Source organism: Ceratina calcarata, unplaced genomic scaffold (assembly GCF_001652005.2).
Source record: "Ceratina calcarata isolate Rehan_Ccalc_2016 unplaced genomic scaffold, ASM165200v1 scaffold478.2, whole genome shotgun sequence".
Lineage (NCBI taxonomy): Eukaryota > Metazoa > Arthropoda > Insecta > Hymenoptera > Apidae > Ceratina > Ceratina calcarata.
The window spans coordinates 376,466-397,942 of NW_017172008.1; the positions used below are offsets into that span (position 1 = coordinate 376,466).

General features: G+C 44.9%; 2 protein-coding genes across 6 annotated transcripts in view; one reads left to right on the forward strand and one right to left on the reverse strand.

Annotated features, from left to right (window-relative positions):
- The window catches only part of LOC108627540 (protein Fe65 homolog), a 127,762-nt gene extending 119,703 nt beyond the window's left edge, over positions 1-8,059 (forward strand). For 4 of the 5 annotated variants that reach the window (XM_018028825.2, XM_018028827.2, XM_018028829.2 and 1 more), the window contains 11 exons: positions 740-969; positions 1,126-1,244; positions 1,333-1,445; positions 1,534-1,732; positions 1,809-1,936; positions 2,036-2,041; positions 2,119-2,369; positions 2,451-2,653; positions 2,730-2,906; positions 2,980-3,118; positions 3,282-8,059. In XM_018028825.2, the coding sequence (XP_017884314.1) occupies positions 740-969; positions 1,126-1,244; positions 1,333-1,445; positions 1,534-1,732; positions 1,809-1,936; positions 2,036-2,041; positions 2,119-2,369; positions 2,451-2,653; positions 2,730-2,906; positions 2,980-3,118; positions 3,282-3,304 (1,588 nt within the window). In that variant the 3' untranslated portion in view covers positions 3,305-8,059. Of the gene's footprint in view, positions 1-739; positions 970-1,125; positions 1,245-1,332; positions 1,446-1,533; positions 1,733-1,808; positions 1,937-2,035; positions 2,042-2,118; positions 2,370-2,450; positions 2,654-2,729; positions 2,907-2,979; positions 3,151-3,281 lie in introns of all 5 variants that reach the window. The other variant, XM_018028826.2, reaches the window with a different exon arrangement.
- LOC108627541 (bicaudal D-related protein homolog) overlaps positions 8,043-21,477 on the reverse strand; it is a 19,754-nt gene continuing 6,319 nt past the window's right edge. Inside the window, exons 3-6 of the mRNA XM_026815648.1 lie at positions 12,761-13,093; positions 11,473-11,642; positions 10,600-10,936; positions 8,043-10,095 (exon numbers count right to left, since the gene is read on the reverse strand). Of these exons, the coding sequence (XP_026671449.1) occupies positions 9,472-10,095; positions 10,600-10,936; positions 11,473-11,642; positions 12,761-13,093 (1,464 nt within the window). The 3' untranslated portion in view covers positions 8,043-9,471. The remainder of the gene's footprint in view (positions 10,096-10,599; positions 10,937-11,472; positions 11,643-12,760; positions 13,094-21,477) is intronic.

Consider the following 21,477-nt stretch of genomic DNA (forward strand, 5'->3'; position numbering starts at 1 on the left):
GTCTGATTTCTTTTTAAAAAATGCGTTTCTAAAATGCATAAACTTTTGGGATTGACTGTATAGCCAATAAATCCTTAAATAGAATTCACTTCTCCGTCCTGTGCATCTTGTAGAATCTACAATGTAGAACATTTCGTCACTGCTGTGAAAGTAATAGATCACCGCGAGATACGAGAAACTCTGCGCCGTTGTCACTTTCCGAGAGAAGTGTCCCACGGGTTTGATTTATCGACGGTTTCTCTTACTCGGTTCGCATAAAAATTTCTATTCTCCGTTGACGCATTGATCATGAGCGATGCACTATTCCCAATAAGTAGGGCCCGATGACACGTCAAATCACCGTCGAAAATACGATCCGTCACTGTCAAGCGAGTACTGCGATCGAGATAAACTTTTACAAGCCAGCTGATAGTGATAGCCAATTATACGGAAATCATGCGAACGAGCGAGAGATTTATAAGTAAATGTTACCGATGACCCAGCTGTAGCGAATCTTTCTGATTTAATTTGTTACTAACCGCGCAATAATCATTTTATTTGTTATACCGTGCTTGAATTAATTATTGTCTGCTATTATCGTATGAAAATTATTTTCATAAAAGTAGAACATTGAAATTAGCATCGTTGCTTGACAATTGTACTCGTTTTGCTTGAAGCAAATTGTTGAAGTAAAGAAAATAATTAAGATGCAAAGGAAAAACGAATTTGCATGGTGATTTTGGGGCGTCGGATATTGCAGTTATTGCGAGAAACCGGATAACGAAACGACGGAGATGGGAGGTGTTCCGCACGTGGAGGGTGCATTGAATAGCGAGCTGTACGCGGTCCCTGTGAAACGGAGACAGCCGAAGGATCAAAAGAACAATGCCACTCTGCAGAACAATACCCAAGAGAAGCCGACGGAGGTGGATACCAACGACTCCGAGGACAAAGATGAGAATCTGCCGCCCGGATGGCAAAAGCACGAGGGTGAGTATCGACGGAGAGAGCCATCAACCATAAAGCGAATGTTCAACCACGTTAGAATGTATGTGTGTTGCAACGAAAAACGAATGCAAATAGTTTATGCAACTGCAAGCTACTGATGTTTAGACAGAATGGGTGAACAATCGAACTTGTTTTCAGACGAGAATGGCCCGTACTATTGGCACGTTAAAAGTGGGAATATTCAGAGAGAGCCTCCGGAGGCGCCCCTGCATTCCAAAAGGGAATCTCGCAAGAGCCTCATTAAAGACAACGATAGCGTGAGTATACAGAGATCGTAATTTATATTCTATTTCTTCAATTTTCAATATGCATATAGTGAGATACCTTTGGGATTAAATGTTTCAGATAAACAATTTTCACACTCTAAGCGGCATGGTGAACACCGTGACCCGGAGTAACACGAGCTCCGCTCTGGATCAAGAGCTGGAAAATAAGAGAAAAGTGGAACTGGCACTCAAGTGAGATATCATCGATATACTTATCCCGTCGCTTTTCTTCCATGCAACGGTTCATTTCATCCTTTCTCTTTCTCTGTTCACCTTTCAGGCGAAGGAGCTACCCTGCACGAGCGGACTCCGAGGGTAGAGACAAACCTATCAGATTCGCCGTTCGCTCTCTGGGGTGGACGGAAATCGCTGAAGAAGATCTGACGCCCGAGAGAAGCAGCAAGGCCGTCAACAAGTGTATCGTGGATCTGTCGTTGGGAAGAAACGATCTCTTGGACGTTGTTGGCCGATGGGGCGATGTTAGTATCAGTTCGCTTTGTTCCGTCTGATCGCATTGTTAAATGAACTTAACAATGCTTTGTTCTAATTATACAGGGCAAAGATCTGTTCATGGATCTGGACGAAGGAGCCTTGAAGCTTATAGACCCGGAGAATCTCACTGTACTCAACACACAGCCGATTCACACGGTGAGGGTGTGGGGTGTTGGCAGAGATCATTGCCGGTAAGTAAATCTTTAACGATCGCAATTCTAACATCGGTCTGAATAAATCTGAATGACCCATAATTATTTTCATGCTCTTTCTGGACGATCTCTGTGCAGTGAAAGGTAAGTGCCACTTTGAAGAATAATGCGAACTCCGTTTCGCAATGAATTGCCGTATCAACGCGTCGTTTGTCTTTCAGGGACTTTGCTTACGTGGCGAGAGACAGGTCGACTCGAAAGCACATGTGCCACGTGTTCCGTTGCGACATCCCGGCGCGCACGATCGCAAACACGCTCCGCGACATTTGCAAGAAAATCATGATCGAGCGGTCGCAGCACCAGAACCTAGCGAAACCGGTGGATATCAACGGTCGGACGAGTCTAGCCACCAGACCGACTAATCTGCCCACGGAGCATCGACGCTTCCACAGAAACGGACAAGCGCTAGTCAGTAAGTAATCAGAAAAATGTTTCTATAATGTTCGACCTAATTTCACGAGAGGATCGGGTAAAAAGATCGATCTGTCTTCAGCGCAATCTTTCCCAACGCCAATGGAGGAGCCGAAGAAAGTACTACGAGCACAATATCTCGGATCCATGCAGGTTACTCAGGCGACCGGGATGGAGGTACTGAATGACGCGATAGATCACATCGTAACTAATACGCCTATCAATCAGTGGCGAAACGTGAACGTTGCTGTCGCGCCCAGCATGATCTCTATTCTTACACCGAACGTAAGTGCATCGATCGATCTAGGAGTTGAGAGTTCGTGCTTCGTATCAATGAAATATTGCTCTTTTTGTGATTCAGGAGGAGAAACTCATCACCGAGTGCCGAGTGCGTTATTTATCGTTTCTCGGCATCGGCCGTAACGTAAAACAGTGCGCGTTCATAATGCACACCGCGCAAGATCTATTCATCGCACACGTTTTTAACTGTGAGCCCAGCAGCGGAGCCCTTTGCAAAACCATCGAGGCTGCTTGCAAGGTAATTATTTCGTGGAATACACTTTCGTATTTATTTACATTTCTTAAATAAATTCTATTTTGTAATTTCGCAGCTGAGGTACCAGAAATGCTTGGATGCACACCCGCAGGGCTTCAGAAACGCTAGCAGCCTGAACACTCCGAGCGGAAAGGGTCTCGGCGCTACCTTGAAATCGCTGGTTGGCTCACTGACTGGACGTAGAAATAAGCAGGGTGAGTCCTGAGACGAGGCTCTCTCGCTGCAGGTAAATAATCACACGCACACGTTCAAATATTCTTAGAGCGAAAGCGAAAAACACGGAAGAGAGATTTTTTACCGAGCCATAAACGATCCTGCCTTACATAGCTAGTAGTAGCTTGTCTCGTTGGTTCGCAGGAACTGTGGCCCCTGCCTGCTGAGCGAGAGGTGATCAGACACAGACACCTGCAATCGCCCCTGACCTTGAAGTATTTTAGCGGATCACCGCCGAGCGCGTCGCTCAGGTCACTCCTTTCGCCCTCGCTGGACAACAGGCGCATTCAGTTGGCCCGTTGGGAGAGCAATCCCTAAGAGATATACACGTAGCCGCGGGTCAAGTTGACCGAAGACAAGGGCAAGAAAAGAATGTAAGGGGATTTGTTCTCACGTTAAAACGACTGAATCGTGAATTCTACAGAGTGCTATACTAATTACCACAGCTATAGTGGACTACGCTTACGTGTGTCGATATGATGTTATGTATGTTACACGCAGTGTCTGACAAAAAGTAAAAAAGTATAATAAATATAAATGAGAGAAGGAGGAATGGCATGGAGGGGAGGAGCTCGTGGATTGCCGCCGCGAGAATAGAGGGGAGGATTCTCTTCAGAATCGAGAGGATTGTTGCGCGTTCGCGATTGTATCGGGAAATCGCGTTCATCGCGATGTGAAATCGTCTGATCGCAACCGAGGTATGTCCGGCGAGCACCGGCTCGAGATAGAGCAAATATCTGTATATATATATACGGGGATGGTATAATTTGTCGCGCTAAATTTAGTAAAAATTTTGCTGGATCCGACACAAGTCCAGAGAGGCTGAGTGTGAAAGAGGGAACGACGTGCGTGAGTGAGGGAATGACTGAAGTAGCGTTCTAGCGTATCCACGAGGCATTCGAAGAATTAAAGAACGACATACAAGCTATAGAGAGCTTAAATGTGTAACTTATTACATGTGTATTCTCGGGTGTACAGATTAGAGAAACGAGACGAGGATGACCAGACCATACGAATTAACGAACACGTAAAACTACACGCGTAATTATAGGAAGAAGACACACGCATAGAATGACGCCCACGCGACGAAACACACTCATACAGTAGTACTTACGTACGTAACGTAACGTAAATACACGCGCATCACAAAGCACACAAGAGACACACTCATACAGCAGGCAGGTAAGAGGAGGTAATTTATTTTTTATGGCCAAGTATAAAAGAGCTTGCACCTTCTCGGAACGAAGGCGATACGATAAATGCGAGCGCGACCGTCCTTTAAGTCCACACGGGTAACGAAGAGTCCGAGACGAACCCAAGCTATATACCTACGTACCGTTTCTTGACACTCGCATTGAACAATGTTATATGTATTACTGTACGCACAATCGCTGTGCAAAGATCGCTAACGCCTACGCAGAAACGACATAAAACGAAACTTCACTCTGCTGTTAACGGTGTAACCAATCGTTATCATCGTCGTAACGCGCTTCGCTGAACGAATTAATTAATTGCTGTGCGTCCACTGCAACGGTGTCGAGAATATCAACGTAATAAAGTTCCGTGTAAAAACTAATAAGAGCCCAATTACTCGGAGCTTATTTCACCGCCACCGCGGCCACGCCGTTTCCTGGAACGGTTTCATGCTTTTCAACTCTGGCGCACTGCGTACACGTGCAACATCGTCCGTAGACTCTTCATGCGCATATGAGCACAGCCGTGAACTTTAACGCGCGACGGACGTAGGAGCGGGACTCCGTTCGGTCGGTCGGGCGAAAATAGCAGCGCGAATCATTTTCACACGTACGTATCCACGGAAGCACAACATCGGCGATATTCCATTTCGGAAATTCATCTAGGTGGTACCATTTTCCTGGCTGAACGATCATCGTTTCGAGTGCTCGCGATGCCTAATATCAATCGGTAGCTTAGATACCCGTGATCAATCGACTCGTGCGCGTACACCATCCGTTCTCCCTTCGGTTCGTTTTTTACCTTCTAGCTGTAGGCAGTTTTTCCACATGCGCGCCGAATTTTTGCAGCGAATTGTACAGAGAACGCGATGAAGAAACGTGTGTGTGTGTGTACTTCGTCCGAACCCCCGATTATTTTCGTACGATAGCCTCGCGATTAGACACGCGACGATGTAGCGAACCGACGTCTCATCCACGCTGCTCCGTGCCGAGTCGACGAACCGCTCGTTCGCGTTTCTCACCTCTGGCCGAAAACGTTCCTAATTAGCCGCAGCATGAGTTGACCCCCCGCGGGAAATGACAGTCGTTCGACGAACGAGCGGAAAAGCGGGCAAGGATCTAGGATGAATCACATGAGACGCGAGGAAGGACCTGCGAAACTGACAGCAAGAAAGCCTAAGGCCACTAGCAGGCTAAATTAATGCACCGGAATGATTTGTACGAAGGGAGAAACGTTCCCGTAGACACGGAACCAGCACCTTTCCCCGAGGATGAAATACGGCTTTCTTGCTCGCAGTACGTCGACGTCGTCCATCAGGGACGATCACGTCGTGGGAGCCATCGTCATTGTGAATGATACAAAATTGTGCGGGACCCAGAACGAAGAGATATTTCTATGTAGCGTTTAGATAAGGATGGCAGGTAAAAATATTGAATGGAGATCAGCGTGAACGGTGTAAGAAAGAAGAACGCGTGCGTTGAGTATGCTGCTTGATGACAATTAATTATCTAGAATGAGGGTGTAACGAGAAGAGATAGAACCTCGAGAATTTCCATTACTTGTACATAAAAATTACATGTTACGAGGATCACCCGCCTTTTATCACAGAGAAGACACAGGAGAACAGAGCATGTCAATGCGCGAAACGCCTCGTCTCTTTAGCTGAATGTCACGTCGAAGGGGAACACCCGCGGAGGTCGATGGATCTTCTCAGGGGATTCCCTTCCGACTCGTCCACCGCTTCGAATTTCCTTTCACCGGTATGTTCTTTACGTTCCTTCCATTATCTGGTCACTCTCAATCTCTACGCGGGTAGGCTTGAGTAACCGTGTCACGAACAATAATTAATAAATGGGGAATAAAAAAAAAGAACGTCGCGCAACGAGGCCTCCCGTGCAACCCCACGCTCCGTATTAACAAACTCGGATCTCGACCCCCCAAGGTTCACTGAAAAACTAGCGACGTTTCTTCTGCTATTGATATGATATATCGTTGATACTCTTGCTTTGATATACATATATATATATAAATATAAATATATATATTATATATATATAGTTGTTGAATTTATATTATCGTAACGTTAGGTCTCGGACGAGCGATCGAGGGTGGCATGAGACAGCCTCGAGGGCGCGCGACGAATCAGGAGGCTATAAATTGTGGTGTGGATGTAAATAATAATTATTATACACTCGTGTAGAAACTTAGGAGGAGGCTAAAAGTCGGTAAAGGGAGGAATCCAGAAGTTAAGAGCTAAGGCCACCCATTGTTGCACCCTGTCGTCCGAGTGACGACGCACGTCAAACGATACGAGGCACACGACGGCCCGACACATCACTCACATACACGCAACACACGCATTCACACGCGAAAGAGAGAACACGTGGAACACGACAAATACATACACATGCACACACACGTTCACAAATTGCGCGTAGCTTAACTGTCTCCTTGACGAAATCGTTGACGGGAAGGAATGAGTATTGATGGAAAGGGAAACAACCGATGAGCGGGGTTGGAAGAGGTAAAAAAGAGGATATAAGCAGGAAGTGGAGGAGGATAAAGGAGAAGGGAAGCCACTTGTGTAACTGACATAGAATAGTGCAAACCTAATTATATTTACTGTGACATGTAATATCCTTAATGAAAAAAAAAAAAAAATGCGATCTACTTGATAGAAGAGTTGTTCTGCACAAACACGAAGCTTCATTGATAATTATAGTGTCTCTCTCTCTCTTTCTCTATCTCTCTATCTTCAAAGAAAAAATAAAAATACGTACCTCTCTGTACCTTATGGCAATTTAATATAATGCGACTCGGCGTCGTCTCGGCGGCCGAGACCGAACGAACACTCTTTTCCTCGTGCGAACGGGAACATTCGCTATCATTTGCTCGACGATTCGAGTTGCGAATCGTGCAAAGTAAAAAACTCACGCAGAGACACACATCATCGAATGATCATTGTTAATACTATTGTTGTCACGATCACTATCGTCGCGTTGATATAACGGGGAATACAAGTACAAGTATAGGGGAATTCGCTGTCGTCGCAATTAATAAAAATATTCTAAAACAGGAAGCGGGAACGAGGAGAAAGCATTGTTGCTACCAATCGGTGGAGACAAAGGGATGAGAGAACGCGAGGAATAAAGGAAAAACTATACATATGCTCGCGTGATGATCGGCTTCGGCTTATCGTGGATGATAAAGGGAAAGGATCAATTTTATTTGTCGACGTTGCGGGAGATCATGCACGGAGAACGTGTGACCGACAAGATTCTATTCGGAACAAAACCACTTTTCTCGTTCTATATCGGGATAGAATCTTGCTGCGCGCACGTATAACATGTAACCCGATGCGAGAATATGTTCTAAAAGCAGCAAAGAGAGGATATAAAATAGAGGAACACCGAAAGACGCGTTTCGTAATTAATCCGACGAGTTTACGTGTCGTTTTAGAGCGTACGAATATAAGTGACAAATGAAGATGAGATAAGAAAACACTTTGTATGCACCCGCCCCCTCCCCCATTGTTCATGCCGATTTATATTGCGTAGCTGGACCGATCGATAATTATAAACGGACGTGAGAATAATATTATATATATAAATAAAAAAAAATATATTATATATATATATAATATTATACATATATAAAAGCGACAGAATGAAACTACTGTAACTACACCTGCCTCTTGTGAATAAACGCCTATTTGTTTCTTTTCAAAACAGACTTTTATTAAATAAATACGTCGTCACAATCGTTCAGATCAGAAGGAATCGTACAGCTACTGTACAATCGTAACGAACCACCTAATTAAACGGTTCGTCGCACTCCTAATTTACAATTAAGGCTATTGCGTGCGTTCGTGTTAAGTCGAGTGATCCGCAGTGCAACCGCTTCGTTGTCACTCCTTAACGTCGATCGTTAATTAAAGCTAACCGTTCGACCTGGAACGGGCATAAACAATGTCGAGGAACATCGTCGCGGTTGAACGCGACAAATTTCTCTACCACAATTCGTATTGCACACTCGTCGTTGAAAAGGCTTAGGGCTCACAGCTGGCTCGCTTTCGATTTTCTCCACGCCAGCTGATAACCGAAACTTTTCCCTTCTATGGCTGTATTACTATAATTTTCTGGTCCACTCGGACGGACGGATGGATAGACGTTTAGAACAAAAGAAATACAGAAATACAAACCATTAAAGTTTTGCTCATTAATCAATAATCTTTCTAGCAACAACGATAACGCCGACTTATATAAAATTCGATCATAAAAAATTTATCGTAACAGCGATAAAATATATATACATGCGTATCGCAATTAACGATAAGAAATTCCTTTGTCATAAAACCTATCGTAATACACGCGAGTCTATCACAAATGCCACCTTTTATTTACACCGAACTGGAATATCTCTTTTTTTAGACCGCGATGTCCAATGAAAAAAATTGAGAACGAGGAAGTCAGCCGTAGTTTCACTTAAACTCATTGCTTTCTGAATAATGACGAGTCTGTGCCCGCGAGTCTGGAGATCTTGAGAAGATACCACTAGAGATCGGTCTTCGCCGCGGTAACCAGGCGTTCCGCGATTACCGGAATGACGAGACATTCTGAAATCGTGCGCGGAAAGGGGACAGACACGTTCACGTTTCACCGTAAAATCATTGTCAGCAATCGGATTACTCCTTGACGTTCTCCATGATTCCTCGTTCGACAAAACAGGATACTTTCTTTCATTGCTCTGAATTTGTATGCTACGATACTCGACAGTATCATTTATAGGACAGTTAAAGGAAATCTAACTGGCTGAGGAAGATAAAAGTCCCATAAACGAAGCAACATCGTAAAACAAAGCGTCGTAAATTAGCTATCGCGTAACGAGATTTCTCGAGTAGAGAAAGACTCGACGTACAACTTGTCGATCGTGTAAAAAATTCGCTCAGAGTGTTTTCTACGGCGGGTTCGCCGCTCGGTTTCACGAACGGTCGAATGGCCCCCGATTCGTAGCTGCCACTTGGAAAAGTGCGCGAAAGAACCTCCCTTCGAGCGCAGTCTTCTTCTCTCACCGTGTTCACCGGCGTGTCCATTTTAAATACCATTTCGCGCAACGTGACTCACGCGAACAGTCATTTTCGTCAAAACAAACCGAACATCTTTCTCGAGGATCCGGTGCTCCTCTTTTTCCTCGCCGGCGCCACGATCTCCGAGTTCTCCGAATTCGCGGAGGTGATGGAGTTCGTGACAGGCATCAATTTGCTTTTCACGTGCTCGTCCAAAAGAGATTGCACGTCCATCTGCCACTGGTCCAACTGTTGACTGAGCTCGATCTTCTGTTGAATAGCCTCCATCAGCTGGCTGTTAGCCTGGAGAACGTCTATCCTCGTCTTCGCGAGCTCGACCTCCGCCCTGTTCTTCCTAGCCACGGCCTGGTCCCTGACCTTGTACGCTTGCGCCAGGACTTCGTCCTTCGTCAACTGCGAGTGCTCCATGTCGTCGCGAGCCCTGTCGCGTTCTTCTTTCACGCCGCGCAGCTCCGCCTCGCACACGCTCAACTTGCTCGTCATATCAAGCAGAGCCTCGCCGCGTCTCTTCAGCTCGTCCTGCGTCTGCTTCAACTGATCCTTCGTCTGTTCCAACTCCTCGCGTACCCTGTGAAGCTCCACGGCAAGACCCAATTCGCCGGGTGCTCCTCTACCGGAGAGAGCGAGATTGAAAGCTTCCTCTACCAAATCCAATAAGGCGCCGGGGCAATTATTCGTCTGCAAAAAGTAATTGTTTGTACATATGGCGTTTTCGATATACTCTAATCTAATGGATCGGCGAGAGCTATCTCTGTGCAATGCAAATCTTATCAGAACACGCTGTATAAATAGACTTTGCGAGTAGATAACGATATCTCTTGTGCGTGTTCCACTGCTATAGGCCACTGTAGCGTTTTCTCTTGTGCGTGTTAATGAAATCGATAATTCTACAAGGATTATCGTTGTTTCATATCACGAGAAATATATTAATTGATTGATTCCAACATTTAATCATTGTATTTTATGTGTAACATGCACGTAGCTAGAGATACGATGACCGCTGAAGAGTATAATACGGTCACGCTCGATTCGTTATCTACGATCAAGCCGGGTGTTCCGATCGGTTAACCGAGCACGCTTGCCGTTTTCGTGGGCGCACTCGACGGAGCTTCCCCTAGCCGTATTGCGCAACAGGAAACCGGAAGTCGCGAAACAAAAGGAGTGGGTTACGCAGGCCCTTACCGTGCTAGGGAGAGTTTCCTGCCCGTTGGCGTTCGCCTGCTCCGTTTCCGCGGTGTTGTTCACGATCACGAGCATGGACTCGTCGCAGTCGCTCTGCAAACCGGAGTCGTCCTCTCCCCGTCTTAAATGAACGCAGAGTTCCTTCAGTCGCTTCATCGCCGTGGCCACCTCGGCACGCAGGTCCTCTTGTTGGTCGCCCAACGAGCTTCCGTTCTCCTCGCATTCCATTTCTGCTTGCAAAGACCTCGGCGGCTTCTGCATCGAGCCGGATTGTGTCGAGCCGGATCTACCTTTCCTTCCTGCCTCGATGGCCGCCAGCGTCGCAGCCAGCTCGTCCCTGCGGATTCGATAAACGATCGTATATTCAAAAGTCGATGCAACGGTGTTGACTCGATTCCACAAACTGATCGTCCAGTTTTGCGTTTATCGGCAGACGACCGCATTTCGAACGCGATAACCTTCGGCAAACACGATTACTATCGTCGAGAAATATCGAGTTCACCGTTCGATGCAAGCGTAACACCTACGTCCGTTCCTTGGAAAAACTCGAGGGAACGTGCGTAGTTCGCGGAACGCGTTTAAAACGTACCCTTCCCTTATTCAGCGCGGAACAGTTCTCATTTACACGTGGGCAGTGAGAAAGGAAAACAATTATCGCGAATGAACAAATCGGTTTTAATTTGTGTGAACTACCAGGTGCCTAGGAACTAATTTCTATTAAGAAATTGTTTTGCCAATCAATTCTAAGGCATTTTCTGCAAATTCTTCACACGGTTTCGCTTTATTTAACATCAAAACGCACAGAGTTTGGCAATAATCAACGATGATGATTATTAGAGAACATTAAGACGGAGAAAAAATGACAAACCTCACCTTTCGTGTTCGGCGAGCTTTGCCCTGTGCTCCGCCTCGTGGCTAAGCCTTTCCAAGGCCGCAGCTCGATCCTCGGCTTCTTCAAGAGCTGCCATCGCCCTCGCCCTCTCCTGTCGCAATTCCAAGGACCTCCTCTCCAAATCCGATCTTTGCGCGGACACCAGCTGCACCTGGAATACATGCCTGTGTTCAATACACTGTGCGTCGTTCGATTTCTCATTGCCAATCAGTTTGTTTGAAACTGTCTACGACCCACGATCTTAAACGTCACACGATACGTCGGATCGCGCTTCCGCTTCTTTCGTAAGGAGAAACTCGTAGGCAGTGCCGTATCGACAGAATAAGATTCAGTAGTATGTTAATTAGCAAAACAGAGAATTTAATAATGCTACTGAATTAGATAGTATCTGTTTCTGCGTTCTTTTCACGCGGCCTTGTAACAGATACGTGAAAGGGAATACCGATCGTTCTGTTCCATTACTGAAGGAACAGGGTTTTAATTCTCCAAGGTCAATCTTATATCATGCTCTCCCAAGCTCGATCGATTCGCAACTATTCGATTCGCGATGCAAATCGATCATGTCGACGTAACGCGAGTGCGTTACAGTAAACGCGGATTCACGCGTGAAGGGCGTTTCCTGAAACTCGAGTTTGCCCCGCGTAAGAAGAGAACAAAAGGCGTAGGAGGCGAAGGACAGGCGGCAAGTCAAGTCGATCGTCGAGGGTCACGACTCGCAACCGGCCTTTCTGGCTTTGTTCTACCCGGACCGCGCTCGAACTTCTCACGGCTACGCTGGTTTCCTCTCGCGACCCGCTTCGAATTAGATCCTCGTACGTACACGGCCCATTGATACCGCCCAGGGTCATGCATATTCAACTTGTTCTCCTAACAATATCCATTAACCGGTCGCAACGGTAAACGACCGACTCGGTTCCCAGAATAATTCACCACCGAGATTATCCAACGAGCTGATCAGCGATGAAAAGAAACCAGGCTCGCTACATAATCGAGATGATCGTTCGACACGAATTCCCGTCAAAGTTACGAGGCCGATTGCATAATTAGGTGAGCCGAGCAATATTATAAATTACCGTATCAATACCGAGTTTAAAAGTATTTCTTACTCAAAAGAAAATACGATTAATTATCACTTCTATTCATTATACCGTTGATTAACATTTAAAACAAACGACGTTTTAATCGGGAGAAAATATGGCGAATGGATACAAGGATGATATTTAATTAACTATAGAACGAAACGTTACGACGTGATACGTATTAATTTACCTCGTCCCTGAGAACTTCAAGACTGCTGACGTGGTCCTGGAGCGTGGTACTCCTGAGGGCGCACTTTTCCCTGAGCACCTTGACCTCGATGAGGAGTTGCTCTTCCTGTTTGGCGGCCTCCCTCAGCTGATCGGCGAGCCTCGTGTTTTGAGCTGTGAGCTCGGCGACCAGCGTCGCCTGATCGCGTTCCGCTCGTCTCGCTCGTTCATTCTGCTCCGCCAACTGACTCTTGAGCGTCTCGACGTCCGCCTGCAACTCTAAAGTTCTCGCCTCGCTCTCGCCTCGGGCTTCCTCCAGCCGTCGCCGCAGCAGGTGCCTCTCTTGTTCCAGACCCTATGCAAAACAAAACAGCAGCGAGAACGTTAAGACTGTTATGAGCGATCGATGGAAGCCAATTAACAGGCTATCCAGCGTGACTCTGTTGAAAGTCGACTTGTTATTCGCGGCACGTGTTGAAACACTGGACTGGTAATTTGTATAAAAGCAAATGATATCGATTCTACCAGCCGTGTTCCCAGGCACGTAATCTCGAAATCATATTTAAATGATTAGACGTTTGTATACGCAGAACAATCGATATAACGACGCAGAGAACACGACGTTAGCACTTTGAAGAACGTACGAACGTTTCTCAATACTCAGGCAATGTTCCTATTTTTATACGAACAAGAATAATTTCTCCTTGTGACATTTAACTTATTAAATTACCGTGGCAAGAATAGAACCAGGAAACCAACTGCAACGGCGGTTTACCTCACCAGCTGCTTGTAAAATCACTCGCTTGGCTACTTTCGACCTCCGCGATTCATCTACGAAGGCTACGAAAGCTACGTCCCTGATAGGAATATCAAAAGACTGGATTTTGCGTCTCGTTTCTCGAAATTTCCCACTCGTTACGTCGCGTCGTTCGACGAATTTTAAAGAGATACACGGTGTGACTCACGTCTCACCTACTTCTCTCAGGTACACCAATGACGCCAGTGCTCCAGACCTACGAGGATCCGGTGAAAGGACAATGTTTGGCTGGTTTCGTAACAACGCTTAAACCGCAGTCACTTTCATCATCAATGCTACAAAGGTTGCGCGCCGATTTCTCAAGTTTACTACAAATTTTCAAGCATTTTGACTTGGATATGCATATATGATGATTCGACAAACATTAGACACGAAAGATTATGCATCCCTCATTAAGATAGAAATTGTTTTTCTTTTTATTATGCTGCTGCTTCTGCATGCCCGAGTGAACGTGGGGAGGGGGGCAGTTTCAGCGCGCGGTTTGCGGAAAAACGATAGAATTTTAATTAACTGCAAGTTGCGTTCACGCAATGTTGGAGTACGGGTTCGCGGTACGAATTCGCGAGCGATTATAATGCAGACGTTCGCACACGAACAATCGCGAGAGTTCGTTGTCGGCGGAATGTATTAAGCTAGAAGGTACGACCTTGGTCTCACGTAGTTATTCATCGACCGATCGCCCGCGAAGCTAAAAGCCACCGGATCGCTGCGAGATCACCGTAGACCAACCTCGCATAATCTATTTACAATCACAAATATGATTTCATATAAATAAAACGCATTAAATTAAAGCTCGATAAAAATCACACGTTCCCGTACCGTAAATTTTATAACGATACTTAATAAGCTAATCGCATGGGTATTTCACACGTATTCTATGAAATTCTGCAATCATGTCACTTCTGATGTCTCTCTAACAATGCATACCGTTGAACGTATCAATGCCAAACATCTCATTGTCCTCGGCTCAATTATTTATTATCTCCCTCAGATTTTATTCAACCATTATCTAAATCAGAACACTACTAATTACATATTCCATGAACTATACTTGAATAAAAGAAATGAATAGAATAAAGGAATGGTATATGAAAAGAATACGGTAAAAACGAACTTGCTGCACGAAACCGTGCACAGGTATATGTATGTATGTCTGCAGGAACTGGAAAGAAAGGTAAACACGTGCGCGATGCACATGGCAGACAAGAAACGCGTATGGATGCTTTTTCCATGTAACTTCGCCGGAGGCAACTAGCGGAGATTCATGACTCACGGATCTCCATCCTGTTCTCCACTTACTCTGGCTGCGGTGGTTTTGCTGTCGATTACGCTCCCACACTAATATGTAGCAGGTACTTATTTCAGGAAACACCGATTTCTTTCCGCGAGCCTTTTTTAAACACGCGTCCCTTCTTTTTTACCTGACGTTAATCTCTACTTAGCGTAGATAATTTATATGCAATATCGGTATTAACTAAAAGAATTCATTTATAGAATATGAATTCTACTATCTATTATAGAGGGTGAGTCATAGATGGATAGACGAGCATTAAAGATAGCCTCTCGGCGAAGCATCTGTTACTTTCGGTTAATTCGAACGTTCGATTACAAATTACGTAGCCATGAACCGACCAGCGTGAATAATTGCAAATTGCCTATCGCGAAACCGTGCGCGTGACAAGGTCTTCCATGTACCAGTTGAGTCACGAATCCTGTTCGGGTGTCTTCCTACATCGCAGACATAAATAGTTTTATTATGAAATAAAATTGATTGTCCTAACAAAACACTTATAAGACTCCTATCGATTTCTTACAAACCATTCTTGTTCATCGTTTTTATACTCGAAAGATACGAATTAAAAATTGCTGGACTGTCGCTTTTCTTTTCCCAAGCATAAATAATAATGTTTCCTGATATCGAAGGTAAAAACATCCACGACAGGACTATTATTCTAATTATACAGTCGTAGCTAGCAATACATCTTCCGGCACACTTTATCGGACTTCTAACTTAATGACCGAGCTCCTGTCGCTTTCTGCTCGAAGAAACAGACATCCGCTCGATAGAAAGGGAAATAACCGAAACGAGGAAGCAGAGTGAACAGAGACTGGCACGAATGGGCCCAGGTATCTTCGATTTATCATACCTCTCGGCCACTTGTTATTATTCGAATATCCTATTCCCTTCAATTATGCAAATCCAGGTTCCATCGATAAGTAAAAAAATTTCGTTTCAACGTACACTGATTTTTATCCGGCTCAGTGGCCACGGATTTCGCGAACAGAAGCTGTTTGCCAATTACGAAAAGAGAATGACAAGCCACGTTTTCAGTTGTGGCAATCACCGTGTTTCCTTCCTCATTGCGGAGGTAATTTTCGTACCGGGTCTAATCTAATTACACGCGATGACGTATAAGTCCTTCTCACATATTTGTTTCCTCCGTCCCCTGGTCGTTAGGAGAAATTATGAGATCGGATTCTTCTTCAAGTAATAAAGATACATCAGAAATAATACTATGTCGTAATTGCATTCTAATTGCAACTGAGAACCAAAAGTCCTAATGACTGTAAACCGTAGTAATTAACTATTTATTCTGTAACTGTAACTTCTGTTACAACAGATTCTTATCAATTCGTTAAATCAGCCAATCGGAAATTTATCAACCAGCTGGACGGATTCGCATAGCACAGGCATGAGTAATACTTCAAAAAACTTTGAAAATATATCTATTTTAATTAACGTTACACCTCACGGTGACGCAGTACTCGGCTGGGCTCTGAGCGTTGCGCTGTTTCTCGTTCACTTTCCCTCGGAGGAAAACGATTATGCGAGCTAAGCCTTCTCCGAGGTAGGGGGGGCTCGTAATTGAACGGCAATGGCCCGTAACGAGCCAGGCAATGATCGCACGGTATCGCAACAGCGAGATCCATCCGCGTGTTGCATGAATTACAAAAACTGATTAAGATCCATTAAACGTTGTTACAGAAAAGAAGGCTATGCTCCTTTCTCCGAGTACTCTGACCTTTTCAATTGAAACGCAATGCGCGAAACATATGTTTCTAAAGTATAGCGATTTCAATGCGATTTACTAAGCTTGTCCGGTGGCGTAACCAGTCTTAGAATTTTGTTGGTCGAACGACTTGACCTGCGAGAAGCAGAGCTGTTAAGCACTAAACGCGATTATGCCATTCGACAAATAAGAAAATGCAACTGCCAGTGGCATAGCGTAACTAATAACCAGCCTTTCAAGAAATATTAGAATAAATGAGTTTTCTGTTAAACGTCGATCGGCCAATAAAAGTTTTACCGCGTTTCGTCGAAGTCCTTGCCATTGCCGCGCAACAATACCGGCTGCAATAGAGCCGGATACGTCCGTAAGCATTAACGGGGACGAGAGCAAAGGAAACCTGTGGTAATCAGTATTAAGCGTTGTGCAATTTCTTCGGGCCTATTACGGTCAGAGTATCGCCTCATCAGGGAAAAACAGCTAATTGGATCGAACCGTGACTCTTGTTCGATTGCATTCGGCGTCTCGTAAAAACATTCCGCGAACAATTCTCGCCACGGAGTCGTCAAAACTGCTGATGGGACAGGTTTTGACGAACGATACATATTAATTGCAAATACATTTTTAAAACAAACTGACGTAGGTATCGCCAAACACGAACCGCGTTATGTAATTAGACCATTGCATACGTTTGACCAGCTGCGATGCGTCACGATTGGTTCACCGCTACCCGATAATGTGATCCAACAGGAGAGTTATTTGCTTAACTTTACGCGCAATTCACCAAAAATCGAATCAAATTAACCTCGATATCGTTTTACGTAATTTGCCTAACTCGATTTAGTGATTAACCCGACGTTCCAACGTACCACGTCTATTTGGAACAATGGAATTAAGCTACAAGCTCTTACTCTGTTTTATCAAAAAACGCGAGTGCAAAACCTGCCAGAAAAAGTGAACTTGTTGGATTGCAGTAGTTCTACTATCGATTCATTTGATTTGGCAGGCAGCGGAACTGGAAATGAGACCATAAATGACGACGATAAAACCGTACTCGTTTGGCGACGGGGAAAACTGCGTTTTATGAAAGTGGATCACGAGATCGCTACGGAAATACAATGCGTTATTAATGATTAGTCTCAACGGTGGCGAGTTCCCTCCTGTAATCAGTGGCTAACATGGGACTGCTATTAGGCGACGGAGAGGAAAAGAAACGCAGGAGTAGTAATAAAGGATGAGTAGCGCAACGCATTAGCATAACTGCGATCGATAATTAAGTAAAATCGCGTTGAGGGCAGGAAAATGATTATCTGCGAGATCTACGAAAGTAGCTGACGAATACGATTAACGAGATTAAAGGCGGATTACGAGAAACGAAAGGCAGACTGTGTCGTAATCGTTTCAACGACAGCTGCTGCCCGCTGTACTGTTTCGTGGCTACTATTATTGTTTACAAAACTTATGTGACTCACCGAGAATTAAAACGATATTGGGCAACAAAGAGTTTGCGGCTCGTGCACCTTTCGAAATGTATCAAGGCTGCCGACGTTGAAACTACGAGCGCTTATCTCCTCGTATAGGTTGACTCATTGTGATCGGCGAATAAAAATCCGGAAAGATTTCGAGATTCGAAATTATCGCGATCGTTGATTAAAAAGTTATGTTAAGGAAATTGCGATTTCTATCGTGTTTAATTCGGGACTCGAAGCGAAATCGATGGTTTGAAATATAATCTAGAAGATGCCAGGACACCTGACGCTCGTTAGTTTCTAAACTACACAGCAGTTGTTAAATATATGACCGCTGGTGAATCGAAACGGCCAGGATGGAAATGAAATCGTGAAAGAAATTACGTCCCCCCTTGTAGAAGTTAGACTCGTCTATCAGCGGCATCCTGAAATCGTGGGAAAGGAGGAAACGGCCACCAAGAAGGATCTGGAATTGTGACTTATTTTACAATGGTCTCTTAAGCGGTAAACCGCGTCTCGAGAAACGAGCTACTCGATCTCCCATTTCAAATCGTCATTCGATACCGGCAGGTGAGAGTGCGCGCACTTTACGCACGCACCGTGGACGAGGCCACGCAAGCGTTATAAGAGCGAAGGAAAATCCAAGTTCATAAGCGCCAATGTACAACTACAAAGTTCTCCGTTAATTCCACGGAGTTCCTCTGCGACGAGAGTCAAGTATCATGAAAGAAGAAGCGATCCACATTAAAAGACGCGACGACGCGACGCGATAATTTAGTCCCGCAAGCTGCTTCCCTATTCGGCTTTACTTGTTCTAGCAGGCATCGATACGGCTTCTTCTTTAAGGCATAAAATTCCCAATGACCATCCATTTTTTAGTTGAATATTCCAGACGTTAGTAGTCTAGAAAAAGAGTTGTTATATTCCGATAAATATTAATGTTAAGAAAGTTCATCTCTGAATTGTTCTCGAGTTTCTTTAAAGACTTTCCGACGTTACGTGGCGTCTACACCTCGACCTACTTGACAAGTAAATCTATTCTTAACCACAGGTGAAACTCAAAACTGGGGATAATGGGAAACCCGTAAAAGTCCGAATTTTATAAAGAAAGAAAGCGGGGAACCTACGGACACCTTCACGATAGCCCTCGAATCTGTGAATCTTGTTAAAATGTCACGGTACATTTAGGAGGCATGCTAGGCATAGGTACGAATCAATTTCGCATCTCGACTCTCGTTTCGAGGGAAATCGTTCGTGGAACAGACTCAGCCGCGCATATGCTCGCTCGTACAAGGATGCTCGATCTCCCATCTGTCTACGGCCGGTAGCCGAGAACGGCGAGAACCGCGCAACAATGGGAAGAGATAACGAACGAGGTGCAACAAGATTGAAAACCGAGTTTCCGTCTAACGGTACGAAGATGCCTAACAAGCCTGTTTCGTGACAAAACGCGGTGAACTTCTTTTATCGTCACTGCCCTTTCCGCTCCTTTAATTCTGCTTACCCGTCGGACGTCTCCAGTTCTTTTGCACGAAACAACTGCGTTCAATTTGTATGTTTGCTTTGCAACAAGAAAACGTCAGAACCGACTCCACACAAAAAGGTGAGAGCCTATCCAAGCGACAAACTAACGGTGTTTTAAATTCTAATATTACTCGAAATCACTTTGGCGTCTCTTAGGATTTAACATCGTGACAATTAGCCTGGTTCAGATTCGGAATGGCTTTTCAAAAGGGTTGTTGGTCGACCCTTCGGGTCAGGTCCCAGTCACTATTCAGAACGTGCTGTTGAGAACACAAGTGTTCTGGCTCGAGTTTCCACGACGCGTTGTTAAACTATTCATTGTGCATTAGCTGGGGTCTTACCCCCGGAAACTTTAACTCCGGAAAACCATTTATTTCTTCGCGAACAATAGGATCAAGAATATTCATTTTTTTATGTTTCCAATGAACTTCCTGCGACGATGCACCTACGAGCAGAAGAGATAGTAATAGAATTGATAGGAATCGCGCTCTTTCTTATGTGCCCGCAGGTAAACGAGTCGAGGAAAGAGGGTAGAACGTACTGATCTCTAACGGTTCGCTTTTTCGAGGACTTCCGGTCTGCTTCGCGTACGAATCACACTTCCATTCCGTGAATGACTCCCCGTCTCTCTGTCGCAATTAGCCCTACCTTTGTTTACGCTCTATTATTGTAGCGCGAGCGTACGTTCGTTCCTTACACCGCGACCGTGAACATTGTATGTCTCTGATATCAAACTGTTGCATCAAACTGCTATCTCAAAGCTCGGCTGCTAATCATCTCAATTAAGAATGACTTCTTCATCAACCTGAACCGCGTTCTCACGTGATACGTGAGTACAACGACGCAACTGTACCGGAACAAACGGAGAGATCCCATGCCACTGGATGGCCATTCCGTTACCTACCAACGAATTTCGTATGACTCAGAATAGAACTTCTTTGTTGAATTTCCCTCGGGTGAGCAGGGACACCCCGGGAATCCAAATAATGACCAGCCTGTCAGGTAACCCAGCCATACAGCAGACCGTGTTAATCTACCTCAGAATACAATTGTGCGAGTTTTGTTTTGCGTCTGACTGAATTGGCGAAGGAAAACCTGTCGAGCTCTCGGAGGGAACGCGATAAATATTTAAAGGGAAACGTTGAATACTCCTCCATTAATCACTTAAACTTGGCAGGTTCCTACCAAAGCGGTTCCATGAAACCCTCATAGGCACGGAACTACCTTGTTTCGTACTTTCTCACGGGCAGTCCGAAAAGATTGTATAATGGACCGTTGAGAGTTCTCATCGAATCGGAGAACAATAAAGTTAATTGTGTTACGAAGTTTGCTTGGATAACGTTAAGACTGAAAGACGGTTTCCTGGTGCCTAATTCAACGATTCGCTTAATTACACCGACTAGTTTTTAAAAGAGTCGTAAGCCAATGTAAACTTACATAAATGTAACGACACTCGTCTGATAGTCTGTCTTAATTAATTTTATAATTACGAGATGCGGAGCGTAGAGAAATTTGCGAACCATGCTAGACGGTACGCCAATGGGTGCGATTACGATCTGATTATCGCAGGGTTAATGGGTGATCTGAATTATGGATGGAACAGCGCGAAGAGCAAACAGGCGGATTCACGCGCTCGAGATTCCCAGGTCTCATCGCGTACGCTTACGACGAGGAAAGCCCGTGGAATCTCGGCTTTCTAGATCTCGTTTGTTGCAGCTCGTGTAAGTGCCGCTTTTTATTGCCGACACGGTACTGCGATTATTCCGCCGCCGTTTTCAGACCATCACTTATACAATAACGAGGGGCAAACTTAGCAGCTCGATTTCATTGCTGCTCTGACCCACTTCTTTTCATCCCCTGTTAATCGCTGATCAAAAGCTCTGCGAATTTAAATCAATCGGCATGTTCAATTTGTTATTAT